At 41.6% G+C, this 15,901-nt stretch overlaps 1 protein-coding gene across 1 annotated transcript; it reads right to left on the bottom strand.

Annotated features, from left to right (window-relative positions):
- Positions 1 to 12,553: 12,553 nt before the first annotated feature.
- RXFP3 (relaxin family peptide receptor 3) lies at positions 12,554 to 15,063 on the bottom strand. Its single transcript, XM_068271849.1, has one exon. The coding sequence runs from the start codon at positions 13,929 to 13,931 to the stop codon at positions 12,699 to 12,701; it is 1,233 nt and encodes a 410-aa protein (XP_068127950.1). The 5' UTR covers positions 13,932 to 15,063; the 3' UTR covers positions 12,554 to 12,698.
- Between the last annotated feature and the right edge of the window lie 838 nt (positions 15,064 to 15,901).

Here is a 15,901-nt window from a genome sequence, read left to right as displayed (position 1 = left end):
ACTGCAAGCCAGATAACTAGATATTAAGGTGTTGGGGGGGTTGTGGGCCCTGTGGCGCCTCTTAGTCTAATAGCAATCAGTGTGTGACGGCTGGGGTGGCAGGATGGAGGGGCGCACTTTGGTGTCTCAGCCTTGGGTGCTGGAGGACCTTGTCCCGCCTCTGTCTACACCTGAATGGTCTCAGGATGATTTTCTGTCGGCATGATATAGGACTGATGGTAGCGCTCACCTTTTCTTCTCCTGACAAGCCTTTTTTCCAGATGCCCCAAACAATTGGAAAGGAGCTTCATCAGAGAATATAACTTTGCCTCAGTCCTCAGCAGTCCATTCACCAGACTTTCTGCAGAAGATCATTCTGTCCCCAATTTTTTGGGGGAGAGAAGTGGCTTCTTTGCTGCAGTTCTTGACACCAGGCCATCTTTTAAAAGTCTTCGCCTCCCTGTGCGTGCAGATGCGCTCACACCTGCCTGCTGCCATTCCTGAGCAACCTCTGCACTGGTTGCACTCCGATCCCGCAGCTGAATCCTCTTTAGGAGACGATCCTGGCGCTTGCTGGACTTTCTTAGATGCCATGAAGCCTTCTAACAAGAATTGAACCTCTTTCCTTGAAGTTCCTGATGATCCTATAAATTGTTGATTTAGGTGCAATCTTCGTAGCCACAATATCCTTGCCTGTGAAGCCATTTTTTAATGCAATGCAATGATGGCTGCATGCGTTTCTTTGCTGGTCACCAGCAAATAAAACTCAAGACACATTTACATTATAAAACTATTGTTTACATCCCACCCTCCCAAAAATACCCAAATAAAATGTTTAATATAAAAAAAAACAACATTACAATAAAAAAAACAAACATGTAAATATTTACCTATGGGTCTAAACTTTTTAAATATCAATGTAAAGATGAAATATTTCTATATTTTTTTTATTTTAAACTTGTAAATAGTGATAGATGCAAAACGGAAAAAATGCACCTTTATTTCCAAATAAAATATTGTCGTCCATACATTGTGATAGGGACATAATTTTAACGGTGTAATAACCGGGACATATGGGCAAATACAATATGTGAGTTTTAATTATGGAGGCATGTATTATTTTAAAACTATAATTGCTGAAAACTGAGAAATAATGAATTTTTTCCGTTTTTTTCTTATTTTTCCTGTTAAAATGCATTTACAGTAAAGTGGCTCTTAGCAAAATGTACCCCCCAAAGAAAGCCTAATTGGTGGCGGAAAAAACAAGATATAGATCAGTTCATTGTGATAAGTAGTAGGGCTGCACGGTTTTTCGGTTTAAAACCGAAACCGCGGTTCGTGGCAAGACAATCTGCTGATCGTCAGTACCATCGGTTTTTTCGGTCTGCTGTTTAATACTTTGCTTCTGGCCCCGCTGTGCGCGGATTGGCCAGAAGCAGTGAATATGTATGAGAGTTAATGAGCGGGGGGGCGGATCCACTCCAGCGAGCGGCCGGGCACATACAGCATTACCAATCACTGGCTAGCATGGAATGACGGCAGCGGTAGGCGGAGCTGTATGCTCTGTACTGCTCCGCCTACCACTGCCATCATTCCATCGCTAGCCAGTGATAGGTAATGCTGTATGATGTGCCTGGCCGATCGCTCTAGTGGATCCGCCCCCCGCTCATTAACGCTCATACATATTCACTGCTTCTGGCCCCGCTGTGCGCGGATTGGCCAGAAGCAGTGAATATGTATGAGTGTTAATGAGCGGGGGGCGGATCCACTAGAGCGAGCGGCCAGGCACATCATACAGCATTACCTATCACTGGCTAGCGATGGAATGACGGCAGTGGTAGGCGGAGCTGTACAGAGCATACAGCTCCGCCTACCGCTGCCGTCATTTAATCGCTAGCTAGTGATTGGTAATGCTGCATGTGCCCGGCCGCTTGCTGGAGTGGATCCGCCCCCCCTTCCCCGCTCATTAACTCTCATACATATTCACTGCTTCTGGCCAATCCGCGCATAGCGGGGCCAGAAGCAAAGTATTACGGACAGGACCGGGCAGTGCGGACCAACCTCTTCCCCCCCCCCCCCCCCCCCAGCATTTGAAAAAAAAATCGGGGAAAAATCGAAATTGCAATTTCTGAGAGAAAAATCGCAATTTCGATTTTTCCCTAAAATCGTGCAGCCCTAATAAGTAGTGATAAAGTTATAGGCTAATCAATGGGAGGTGAACATTGCTCAAGTGAAAACGACGGAACGCGAATGGGTTAAGCACCAACTTTTCTCATTTCCAATATTTTTGACAGTCTCAAAACTTTTGGCCAGGGCTGTACATTATTCTTTATCTTTCCAAGTAATCTAGAGTGCTTCTGTTATATTAGCCAATCTACCCACTCACCCTGGCGGTTGGGTAATATCTGTTATCTCGTCACACAGTCTCTTCAACAGATTTCGTACTTGCCTATTGTTGTCACAGTTTACCAGCTAAAGAGAGCAATAAGCAAATGTTTATATATCACGGGTGTTGTGTTAGTGAATACTAATCAGTGTTTGCTTGTTGGCAGCAGTGCAATGAACACAGCAGTCTAATCCACTGAATCTATTTCAATTCAAGTGGACAATTTAATGTTGCAATCCAGGAAATTAATAGAGTGAGAAAAGGCTTTTTTTTTTCTTTTGTTTGTTAAAAAGAGAAATAATAAAGCTTACAGATCGAAAGCAAACCTGTAGCACAAAAAAAAAAAAAAAAAAAAAAAACTTATGAGATAATGAATTGTATAGTACAGATAAGGAATACAACATTAGTAGCAAAAATAGAGTCTCAGATTTTTATTTTCAGTTATATAGCTATTTTTTTTTCTTTTTTCTTTTTTTTAATAACATTTTATCATTCTGTCACAGTTTCAGTTTTACAGACTAAAGCTGGCCATACACTGGCCTGATTTGTCGCCGTTCGACAGCAGATTCGATCACTGGGATCGGCGCAATCGACGCTGGCTCCCGGGCATCTTCTCCGCGCTGCACCGCTCTGTTTTTGCTCCATCCCAGTGTACATTAACTTCCTGTGTCACTCCAGTGACCAGGAAGTTCAAATAGAGGGCGCTCTATTTGAACTTCCTGGTCACGGAGTGACACAGTGTACGCTGGGATGCGGTGCGGGATGTTGGGATGCGGTGCAGCGCGGAGAAGAGGACCCGGAGACAGCTTCAGGTAATGTATATGGGGAGGACAGGCGACAGGAGCAGCTCAACAGATTGTGATCGGTTTCAGGCTGAAATCGATTCACAATCTGTTTGCAGTAAAGGCAGTTATATGAGATAGGGATCTGTCAGTTGGTCGATCTAATGGCAAATCGACCAGTGTATGGCTACCTTAACCAACAAGCTCATGGTGAACCAGAACTCATTGGAGAGTGTAAAGGGGCTACAATGGTCCAAAAAGCCCCCTTACTAAAATGCATGGAAAACAAAAGTTTGCTTTTGCTAAACACTGCTCAAAATCCACTAAGGCATTCATGCAGAGGATCAAGTACAATGTTCTGGAATGGCCATCTCAGTCCCCAGACCTGAATATAATTGAAAATCTGTGGTGTGAGTTAAAGAGAGCTGTCCAATGCTCAGAAGCCATCAAACCTGAATGAACTAGAGATATTGTGTAAAGATGAATGGTCCAAAATACCTTCAACCAGAATCCAGACTCTCATTGGAACCCACAGGAAGTGTTTAGAAGCTGTAATTTCAGCAAAGGATGATCTACTAAATATTGATTTCATTTCATTTTTGTGGTGCCCAAATTTATGCACCTGCCTTATTTTGATTAAACAATTATGGCACACTTTCTGTAAATCCAATAAACTTCATTTCACTTCTCAAATATCACTGTAGGTGTCTCCTATATGATATACAGTGGGTTGAAAAAGTATTCGGCCCCCTTGAAGTTTTCCACATTTTGTCACATTACTGACACAAACATGAATCAATTTTATTGGAATTCCACGCGAAAGACCAATACAAAGTGGTGTACATGTGAGAAGTGGAATGAAAATCATACATGATTCCAAACATTTTTTACAAATCAATAACTGCAAAGTGGGGTGTGCGTAATTATTCGGCCCCCTGAGTCAATACTTTGTAGAGCCACCTTTTGCTGCAATTACAGCTGCCAGTCTTTTAGGGCATGTCTCTACCAGCTTTGCACATCTAGAGACTGAAATCCTTGCCCATTCTTCTTTGCAAAACAGCTTTGTGTGTGCATATGCATTAAAAATTAACATTGATGTTAGGCAGTCTGAAAAAAAGCATGTGTGTTATTACAATAATGATTTAAAGGGAACCCAAAGTGATAAGTATATGGAGGCTGCCATATTTATTTCCTTTTAAGCAATACCAGTTACATGGCAGTCCTGCTGATCCTTTGCTTGACACTGAACAACCATATGCATATCAGGTAACATTTATTGTCAGATCTGACAAGATTAGCTGCATGCTTGTTCCAGGTGGGACACTCCTGCAGCCAAATAGGTCAGCAGGCCTGTCAGGCTACTGGTATCGTTTAAAAGGAAATAAATATGGCAGCTTCCATGTACTTCTCGCTTCAAGTTCCCTTTAAATAAGTCAAAGGTTATCCCAAGAAGCGACTTATATGGCATATTACAGCATTCCATTTTTTATTAAAATATCCTTATTGGTTAAGTTAAATAATAACCACTACACAAGATCAGGACCTTCCACAGGAGACACATTGCAGTTATGGCCGTCACTGTGTATCCCTTTAAGTGGTTGTTGTATGGCTGTGCAGACCATAAAATGGGTTGTGCTGGCAGTGGCAGATGTAACATAAAACAGCTGTTTGCACAAGCTAATCTATGACAACCTTCTCCACGGACTGTGTGCATGCTGAACTAACAAGGCAACAGTGCAAAGAGTAACCATGCTCAAAAACCCCTAGCAACCAAACTGCAGCTGTCACCAGTCATCAGAGCACTCAGAGTCATCAAAAAGGATGTTTTCTATGGGTTTCTGCACTTTGAAAATTGTTATTTGCTTGTATGAATTAGCCAGGCACTATAGAAATTCCACATTTGACTCTAGGTATACAAGGCATTAATATAAATGTACATTTATTGAATGCTACAGCATATGCACTTAACACAGTTTCTTTTTGCTGCATCTGATCAGATCCAGACTCCTTTATTTGGAAAATGTTTGTGGCACTTGTGTATAATTTACATTGGTATCTCGAAAAACAAATCCGCTTGAAAAAAAAAAAAAAAAACAGCTATAAGCTTAACAGCAAATGTCTGTTTTACATATGAGCGTAACAGAATCATATGATGAAATGTACCTGAACTTGCATGCAGCATGATGAGATAAACATGTACAGGTACGGTAGAATCTTGTTATAGTAAACTCTGATATAGTAAACCTCTGTATATAGTAAACTCTGTCCTCAGGTCCCAACAAATATGTCTATAAATATACAATACAATATGAACAATTCTGATATAGCAAACTTCTGATATAGTGAACTACTTTTCCTGGTCCCATGGAGTTTACCATAAAGGTACTGTATATATTATATAGTCACTGTGTTCCTGTGCCTGTGTTCACTTCTTTTCAATGGAAAGGTTAATAATCTATTGCCATAAATCACAGTGTGATTACTTTGGCAATAACTTTATCACTACGTCTCACACCTAAATGATCTATATATTGTTTTTTCCCTGAAAAATTAGGCTCTTTGTGAGTGATTATTTTTTTCAGTAATGTCCTTATTTTCTATGCATTTTAAAGGGAAAATTAAGAAAAAAAAGTGAAAAAATACACTATTTATTCATTTTCATGCATTATAGCTTGTAAACAGTTCTATTGTATGTTAAACCCACACATCTGTTTGTTTATCTCTTCTGTCTATTAAAATAGTTCATTTGTGTTCCTCATGTATCAAACACAGACTCTATACTTTACTCACTGCTGTCTCTTTCTTCTCCTGCAATGTTTATTTTACACACGTTTACTCTCTAGTCTTGTCTTTGAATTCCCTGTGGAGAGGAGGGGGTTGCTGACCTTTCTTTTCAACTCCTTTTTATCAGTTCAGAGATGAATAAACAGTGGTATCTAGGATTTTGTAGAGAGGAGAGAGCAGTGACTTATTTTCACATTCTCTGGTAGGAAGTGGTGTAAGAACACCAGGTATGTCAGTGAGACAATTCAATCCTTCAGCCTAGCTTTGTGACCCTTTAAACCAAAATAAGAATATTGGATTTAAAGGGAGCCTAAACTGAACAGGCTATGGACTTTTCCTTTTAAAATAATACCAGTTGCCTGACTCTTCTGCTGATCCTGTTTCTCTAATACTTTTAGCCACATCCCCTCAACAAGCATGCAGATCAGGTGCTCTGACTGAAGTCAGACTGGATTAGCTGCATGCTTGTTTCAGGTGCGATTCAGGTACTACTGCAGCCAAAGTGATCAGCAGAAAACATCCATATCCCTCTCAGTTAAGGTTCTCTTTAAAGGAAAATACAATTTATGATTAGTCCTATGGATAAAATTCTTTATCTCATTAGTTTATATTTAATTCAGGTTCACTTTAAAACTCCTATTTAAAGGCGCGTACACACGCTATACTGTAGCAAACGACGGGTCCGTCAGACCCTCCCACTGGGCGGACTTTCTGCAGACAGTAGCACGTGTGTACACGCAGTCGGCAGACTGATAAGACTATTTCTGAAAGATCCGCTCAGCGCGCCATAAAAGGGAGAATGCAATCAGAACTGATATGTTCATTTGGGTGGATGTGTACGCCTTTGACAACCTACTGATCATAATTTCCTTTGGACTTCATTTGGATTTGCCCACTGGCCCTACACACTCATCGAAAAGGATCATCAGACTGTCCTATAACACTTATAATTTTACTATCAGCCCTAATGAAAGGGGAACTCCAGTAAAAATAATGTAATAAAAAAGTGCTTCATTTTTACAATAATTATGTATAAATGATTAAATCAGTGTTTGCTCATTGTAAAATCTTTCCTCTCCCTAATTTACATTCTGACATTTATCACATGGTGACATTTTTACTGCTGGCAGGTGGAAGTAGCTGCTGCTTGCTTTTTTGGCAGTTGGAAACAGCTGTAAACAGCTATTTCCCACAATGCTATAAGCTTCACAGACATTAAACTGCCAGGACCATGGTCCTCACATTTTCCTGTGGTAGGGGTTTCACCACAATATCATCCATACAGAGCCCCCTGATGATCTATTTATAAAAAGGAATAGATTTCTCATTGAAAGGAGGTATCAGCTACTGATTGGGATGAAGTTCAATTCTTGGTCACAGTTTCTCTTTAATAAAGCAATAACAAAGCACAACAGATGTGAGACTTCAGAACACTCTGTTTGCCTATTGTACCTAAACTCTTCCCCTGCATAGAAGTTTCTACGTAGTGACCTGAGGAAGCAGGCAAGCATCCACGAAACTCGTCAAATTTTTGTGCTCAAATAAAAGACCTTTCTGCACTACACTGGTTGAAATTCTTCAAGAGAGCCACCTCTTTAGAGGTGATAGTTTTTTCATTTTTCAGTTTGTCCAAAAAAACATTTGGAGTGTGACTGAACAGTTCCTGTTACAGACCTGGAAAACGAGCGGGACCCCCCTGCCTGCTCTGATGTTGGTTGCAAGGATTTGCAACCCATCTTCATGAGTATATACATCCTTAGTAATTTACTTTTCCCAAATCTGTATTATTGCAATTTCCTTTTCCCAAACCTGTGTTATACTTACTTATCTGTGATCTGTAACAAGGTCTGGTCTTATTAATTTGTAGTTAGCCAATAAATGGTATCATCCTGATTTAAAACTTCTTGCAAGGTCTGATCAGTGCTTTCTGCACATCACTTCCTGTTTCTGTCTGTGACAAGAAAACAAGGTCACAAGTTGATGGCAGATGCTGTACATTGAGATCCAGCCCAAGTTTATTGGCTTTGGACAAAGTGAGAAGGGGGTAAAGCTACATTCAAAATCGTAATTCTTGCATTCTAGGTTCTAGTGCGAGAAGCTTCTTCTCAAGGCTTGTCTAATCAGCAAGTTGACAAATAAAAAAAAAAGGAAGGAAGGGATTATTTCCCAAAAAGGGAAACACACAGTTCTGAAAACACATTTTATAAGTATGGATAAGGTTAAGGGTTTCCCTGAAGTTTTATGTCCTTTTTCAGGGGACCTCCAATTCTTCCGGGATTATTGACAAGACAAGACAAATAACATTTATATTGCACTTTTCTCCTTGCGGACTCAAAGCGCCAGAGCTGCAGCCACTAGGGCGCGCTCTATTGGCAGTAGCAGTGTAAGGGAGACTTGCCAAAGGTCTCCTACTGAATTAGTGCTGGCTTACTGAACAGGCAGAGCCGAGATTCGAACCCTGGTCTCCTGTGTCAGAGGCAGAGCCCTTAACCATTACACCATCAATTATTGGCAGGGTCACCAAGAAACAGACACGAGGGAGAAGAACCCCAACAGAAACAAAAATAGCAAAATAATCCTGACAAAGGCATCTGCCAGACGATTTATAAAACTGAAATGAAGAGCTTTGACTGCGGTAACAGTACTCTAAAGGAATACCTAGGTGAATAAACTGATGAAATACACGTGTATGTACAGTATACAAATAACTAGGCTGTGTTCCTTTGTTTCTCTCTCTGCCTGAAAGAGTTAACATTCAGGTATGCAAGTAAAGGTGGCCATACACTGGTCGATTTACCATCAGATCGACCAACAGATAGATCCCTCTCTGATCGAATCTGATCAGAGAGGGATCGTATGGCTGCCTTTACTGCAAACAGATTGTGGATCGATTTCAGCATGAAATCGATTCACCATCTGTGAAGATGCCGCTGCCGCCGTCCAACCCTGCATATATTACCCCCGGTCTCCGCTGTCTTCTTCTCTGCTCTGGGCTCCAGGGCTGCAGCTCCACTGTACTTCCTGTCAGAGGGCACTCTACTGTTTAAACTTCCTGTCGGGACAGGAAGAAGTGAAGCCTGCCAGAGCCCAGTGGAGAAGGAGCAGCGGTGACAGCGGGGATACGCGCCGGCCGGATCAGGTAATGTATTGCCGCTAGCGTCGGTCGTCGGACATTCGAATGCTGCTATCGAAGCACTCCCGACTCGCCGGCGATCGAGCAAAATCTCTGGCACGGACGGATCGATGGGAACGATCGAGTTTGGGCGGAAATCGATTGTTCTGTCAGTGTTTGCGCAACAATTTCACAGCAGATTCGATTACAGTGATCGAATCTGCTGTATATCGGCGGGAAAATCGTTAAGTGTATGGGACCCTTTACATTGCCTCTCCAGTTGGGACTACTGTAGCTGGGCTATAGCGTAATCCTCACTGATAAACAATTACAGCCATAAAACTGTACAGATTAGCTTCTGAGAGCTGAGTAGTGATAAAAAGGTAGCTCATTCATAGCTTCTATGTCTCTGTCCACAACCATGTAAGATTGGACTCTTTTATCACGCGGTTGAGTGGATTCTCCTTTAAAGAAAGTCAATAGTTCATAGATTTTAGCTCTGGTATACTTCAAAGACTGTGCCATTAAGCAGAGGCAATGAAACACCAAAAAAGTAAGAAGTAGATCTAAACATAAAATAAAACCATGGGATACCTCAAAAAGTCATGTTTAGGAGTAGAAGGATAGATACAATTGTTTAGCTCACCATGCTTATTATTACCTTGATATTCCTTTAAGTACATGATATTCATAAGAGGGACATAACGATGCCTTCCCTACTCCCTTTTAGAAGTACCAGTTGCACAGATGAAACTGGCGTGATCTTGACACTGCTGAACCAGACGGCACTCCTCCATACCACTACCAAGCAGGGCATAACACTTCTCTGGAAGCATCTAGGGCAAATGTCCATTAATTTCAGTAATGTATAGGGCAACCAAAGCAAAAGGGATATGGATGCTACCATATATATTTCCTTTGAAGCAATAACAGTTGCCTGGCAGTCCTGCTGATCCTCTGCCTCTAATACTTTCAGCCACAGACCCTGAACAAGCATGCAGCAGATCAGGTGTTTCTGACATTATTGTCAGATCTGAAAGATTAGCTGCATGCTTGTTTCTGGCATTGTTCAGACACTACTGCATCCTAATAGACCGGCAGTATTGCCAGGCAACTGGTATTGTATGAAAGAAAATAAATATGGCAGCCTCCATATTCTTCTCACTTCAGTTGTCCTTTAAAGGGACACCGAGCAGTGCAGAAACTATGGAAAGATGCATATCATTTTAAAGCTCTCTTTCTCCTCTTTCCAATGATATATAAACCGCCGCCCTACGCCTTTTAGTTTTCGCTATTTTCGTGATCAAAATTGCCGCGGCTGCAATTTCGATCTCGAAAATAGAGAAAACTAAAAGGCGTAGAGCGGCGGTTTAGGTGTCGCCAGAAAGAGGAGAAAGAGGGCTTTAAAATGATATCCATAGTCTTTCCATAGTAACATTGTATTACACAGGGCGACTTTTTCTCAAAGTCAGCAGCTCCATTCAGCAGAATGGAGCTGCTGACTTTAACTTAAAAGGTGAAACTGATACATGAAATAGACTCATTACATGCAAAGTGAGATATTTCACGCCTTTATTTGATATCATTTTGCTGGTCATGGCTTACAGCTTATGAGAACCCCAAAATCAAAATCTCAGACCATTAGAATATTGTGAAAATGGTCAATATTCTAGTCTCCAAGTGTCAGACTCTAATCAGCTAATTCATCCAAAACACCTGCAAAGGGTTCCTATTTCATATATTACCGGTAGTTTCACCTTTTAAGTTGAATTACTGAATTAAATGGACTTTTGCACGATATTCTAATTTTTCAAGTTTCACCTGTATTGCAATGTGACACTGTCAATGTCTAAATAATAATCACAACATTTGTATAACGCTTTTCGCCTGTTGGACTCAAAGCGCTCAAGAGCTGCAGCCACTAAGGATGCGCTCAAGGTGCCACCCTGCAGTGTTGGGAGTCTTGCTCAAAGACTTCTTACTGAATAGGTACTGACCCCAGCCAGGATTCAAACCCTGGTCTTGCATTTTAAAAGCAGAGTCCTTAAAGAGACACTGTAGCGAAAAAAAATGATGATATAATGATTTGTATGGTTAGTACAGCTAAGAAATAAAACATTAGCAGCAATGTTAGGAGTCTAATATTGTTTCCAGTACAGGAAGAGTTAAGAAACTCCAGTTGTTATCTATGCAAAAAAGCCATTGAGCTCCATGACTTTCAAAGTCGCAGAGAGCTCTGTCTTCTGAAGCCTATTATCTCAACTGTCAGTCACTGTATTTTCTTTTTCTCCCTAGAGGACAGGTCAATAGTTCACCGGCCTGCTCTGTAAAATAACTTAGAATGCTGAGTAGTGTGTAAACTGCAAATATTAGAGAATGATGCAATGTTATAAAAAACACTATATAACTGAAAATAAAAAATATGAGAATTTTTTCTTTGCTGCTAACGTTCTAGTAATTATCCGTACTACACAACCAATTCATTATATCATAATTTGTTTACTTCAGTGTCTCTTTAACCAGTACACTATGCAGCCACTAGGATTTACAAGTGTTTGTGAAGAGTTCTAGTCTAGGAAGTGATACACCACAGTCTCTCACCCCTCTCCTCACATTTCCATGACATTTTCATAACACACATGTAAACATTAATGTTGGTGTTTGGGATCAGCCACATTCAGCACTGGACAGCAGGATAGGGACCATTTCATTTAGCTCTGATACTTCCTGATTCTAAGCTGTAAGGAGGAAGTATCAGAGCTAAATGGAATGCACCCAGTCTTGCTGTCCGGTGCTGAATGTGGCTGTTGGGGTTCTGATCCACGTGGTCCCAAATCTGAAATCCAACTCTAGTCAAAATCCACAGACCAGTACGAGATCCATTATAATGGTGTGACAGGTGGGAACTTGGACGTAGAGTAGGATATATTGCCAGTAGATGGTCCAAGCAACCTACAACTGAAATACTGATACTGAAAGGACTTACCCTTTAAATTTAGCAAAATTAAAGAACAACTGTAGCAAGAGGGCTATGAAGGCTAGCATATTTATTTCCTTTTAAATAATATCAGTTGCCTAGCAGCTCTGCTGATCTGCTTGGCTACAGTAGTGTCTGGATAACATCAGAAACAGGCATGCAGCTAATTTTGTCAGATCTGACAATAATGTCAGAAACACCTGATCTGCTGCATGCTTGTTCAGGGCTGAAAGTATTAGAGGCTGAGGAGCAGGCAACTGGTATCGCTTAAAATGCAATAAATATGGCATCCTCAATAGTCCTCTTGCTACAGTTATTCTTTAAGTAACTTGTTTGCATTATGATAAAAAAAAACAAATACCTGAATACGTTTAAGATTAATTACAGATACATATTTGTCTTATAAACCTATTATACATATTACAGTTACATATATTTTTGTCTTATAAACATATTGTACATATTACAGATACATAGTGTTTCTTTTATAAACATATTATACATACATTTCATATAAAGCTGTCTGTATAACAATTCACAAAACAAAATATAGAAATCATAAAATCTACAATAAAGTCTTGCCCCTTCTAATGTACAGAACTCACTACAGAACAGGGAGTATCAGCCCTCATGGATCAATCTACTTGGCAGTTTATCAGAGTAGTCTGATAGTCATGGTCAGTATCTCTGCTCAGTGGAGCTGCTGGGCAGAAGGTCGTACCTGCCATTGTTGTAGATGACAGCTCCAGGGGGGTAGCAAATCACATCTGGCTCTACAGGGTTGATGGGGACCATCCCATGACCCTGCTCATCTTGCTCTGGCTTTGTGGTGGCTGTGAACGGTCTCATATTAGTCAGAGAAGGAGAGGTCATCCTCCAAAAGAGGTTCTTCAGAGCTTTGCGGAACTCTCGGCGCATTAAGCAGTACAGAATGGGATTTAGGCAGCTGTTGGAGTGAGCCAAGCAGACGGTGATGGGGAAAATATAAGCCTGGGTAGTAAAGTACTCGTAGCTAAATTGCACCACGTTGAGTTTTATGAGAATACCCCAGGTTGTCAAGGCTTGGTTGGGAAGCCAGCACAAGAAGAAAGACAACACAACGATGGTCACCGACTTGGTGACTTTGGATCTCCTCTTGGTGCTGGAGGTGCTCACATTTCTGTCAGTGATAAATCGAACCAAGAGCAGGTAACAAATTGTAATGATGAACAAAGGAATGACAAACCCCAATAAAACTTTCTGAGCATGGTAGAGACCCAGCCAAAACTGGGCATTGCCGTTGTTGACTGGGAACTTGACCAAACAGAGGACCTCGCTAGACACGGTGGACGTGGTGGAGAAGATCGCATGTGGTAATGATGCTACAATGGCAGAGACCCAGATAAGGACACTTACCCACTTAGCAGAGCAGCTTATAGGTCTGCGCTTGGACTTCAGGGCAGAAGCCACAGAATAGTACCTGGCCACGCTCATCGCTGTCAGAAAAAAGACGCTGGCATACATGTTCATGGCTGTAACATAAGACACTATTTTACACATGGCTTTGCCAAAAAGCCAGCTGAAGTCCAGAGCATTCTCCACAGCCCAGAATGGCAATGTCAGCACAAACTGGAAGTCCGTCACGGCCAAGCTGGTCACATACAGGTTGATGGAGGACTTTTTCCAGCCCTGCTTTGTCTTCATGAGATACAGTACCAGCACGTTGCCCACCAGCCCCAGGGCACAAACCACAGAGTACACTATAGAGATCATAATCCTTACAATGGCCGAGCTGTCCCCTACCCTGTCTGACTTCTCAAAGTTGAAGCCTCTGAGGAGATCCTGGAGGGTCTCATTGGTCCTGTTCAGCTGCTTCTCCTCAAAGAAAAATGGGAACATCCCAAGTAGATCGGTTTCCTCTGCCTCCTGCATTCTGGTTGCTAGTGCTAAAGAGCAAGAGTTGAGGTTACATGTGATGTCAATGCCATGATACTAAACCACAGTAAGTCAAAAGGATTCAAAATGTGTAGACAATAAATGTTTGGAGGTGACCAGAGGCAGATGCATTCAGACTCAGTGAGAAAACATAACACAACAATGGCAAGGTATTCTCAAGATTTCAAAGTCAAAACCATCCAAATTTGATTGTTCCGGCTTCCCAGGCTTCAGAGTCCAGCATGATGATCAAAGTAGTAGTATTCAGTAGTAGTATTTGTTACATAAGCAAAGTACTCACATGCAGAGAAGATTTTTGCTTTCAAATCCTGTGGTTGTGTCAGTTCAAGAATGTGCAGTGTGATTTAGTTTTGCCACATCTCAAAAGAGGGATCCTTAGGCATCATGTCTCCAGGATCTGTAGGCTTAAAAGGAAAAACACCTTCAAAGATCCAAGCAATGTTCAGTCTACTTTGCTGCCTGATTTTCCCTCTATCTGTATTGACTCAAAAGCATCGCCTTTTTGATGTTTCCTTATTGGGATCTCTGGAGCATTCACAATATCAGAGCTGAAATGATATGATTCTACTGATCCTGTTGTGATTGTCAATCAGTCCAGCACAAAAAATCCTGCAACAATGGGTACGTTCTTTTGTGCTCCAACATCCATTTGTTTTCTTAAATGTATCCCATTTGACCATAGGGTCTTTAATATGAATTTGCAGCTGTCCTGTTTGTAGAAGCTTCAACAATTCCAACTCCAATACAATCAGCAAGGTAGAAATCTTCATAAAACTGTTTGGTGCTTCTTCTAGTAAGTACAGTGGAGCAGGTGGGATGCTGCGTTTGTCTGTACAGCACCAGCCATACTTCAAGTCTGAGTTTTAGCCCCTTATGCACTCCTAGAGTACCGGTTCACCATGAGCTTGCTGGGCAATCTGTTACAATATAGGTCTGCAACAGTCCTTTCCAGTTATATTTCAGGTCAAGACTCCTTATCCAAACTATATAGGTCCTGGCACTTAGTGTCTCCCCTCCCTTCACTAGAAGAGAGCCAATCTCTCACTTCTTGATAAATACCCTTCTGGACAAAATAAAATCATGTCCTCATCCAGTTAAAAAGTGCAGCCTTACCAGGCTGACAGCATGTGAAGGAAATCTGCAGAGAGATTGTAGTTTGCAGGCTTCCCACAGTGTGAAGGGGGCAGATTCTTCGGCTAGTCCCAGCCAATCCTGTCATCTTCAGCTCTTCCAGGCTCCACTCAGACACCAGGGCTGCCTGTAACATAGAAACCAGAGAACCGCCCCACTCCTTCGTGCAGTTAACCTATTACTGGCAGCTCACAGCCCTGCATCAATTCTACTCTGATCAGAACAGCTTGATGTCAACTGCTGGGCTCAACGACCACAAAGTGCTCATACAGAGCCTCAGAAAACGCTAAAAAGATATTTAAACTGCCTATGTGCGCCCCAAAGGCTAAAATGCAAAAACAGTTGCACTAACGCAATGCCATCTAAAAATAATTTCCAGTTTCTCCAAGCTCTTTTTCAAGGAATGGCATACATGCATCTACGATTCCCTATAAAGGATTTGAACAGGAAGAAGTCGCTCACACACTGTTTTTATCATCTCAAAGCAAACATGAGATGGATGAAAAAAAAGATACTTACCTAAAAAGAGGGATACTTCTGGATATTCCTTGACCACCGCGGACTGGGATCCTCTTTTAGTTTGCAGCCTCAATCCGCTTCATGCCCAAGTACAGATGTCCTGTGCCTGCACGACTACAGCAGCACTTGCGCAGTAGCACAGAGCTTCTTGTGGACGAACGGCTTGGGCTTACTCTGCAGACACAGCCGTACTCGCGCAAGCCCAGGGTGACTGAGCTCGTGTACATCATGGAGTGCCGCCATGAGAATATATTCGAGAAACTCTTGTTGGATTGAGAGGGTCCATGCAAAGCAAG

The sequence above is a fragment of the Hyperolius riggenbachi genome, chromosome 1, assembly GCF_040937935.1.
Source record: "Hyperolius riggenbachi isolate aHypRig1 chromosome 1, aHypRig1.pri, whole genome shotgun sequence".
NCBI lineage: Eukaryota > Metazoa > Chordata > Amphibia > Anura > Hyperoliidae > Hyperolius > Hyperolius riggenbachi.
This window is presented reverse-complemented; position numbering and strand designations above follow the sequence as displayed.

Coding starts and splice junctions, on each gene's coding strand:
- RXFP3 (XM_068271849.1), bottom strand. CDS start 13,931: ATGCAGGAGGCAGAGGAAACCGATCTACTTGGGATGTTCCCATTTTTC.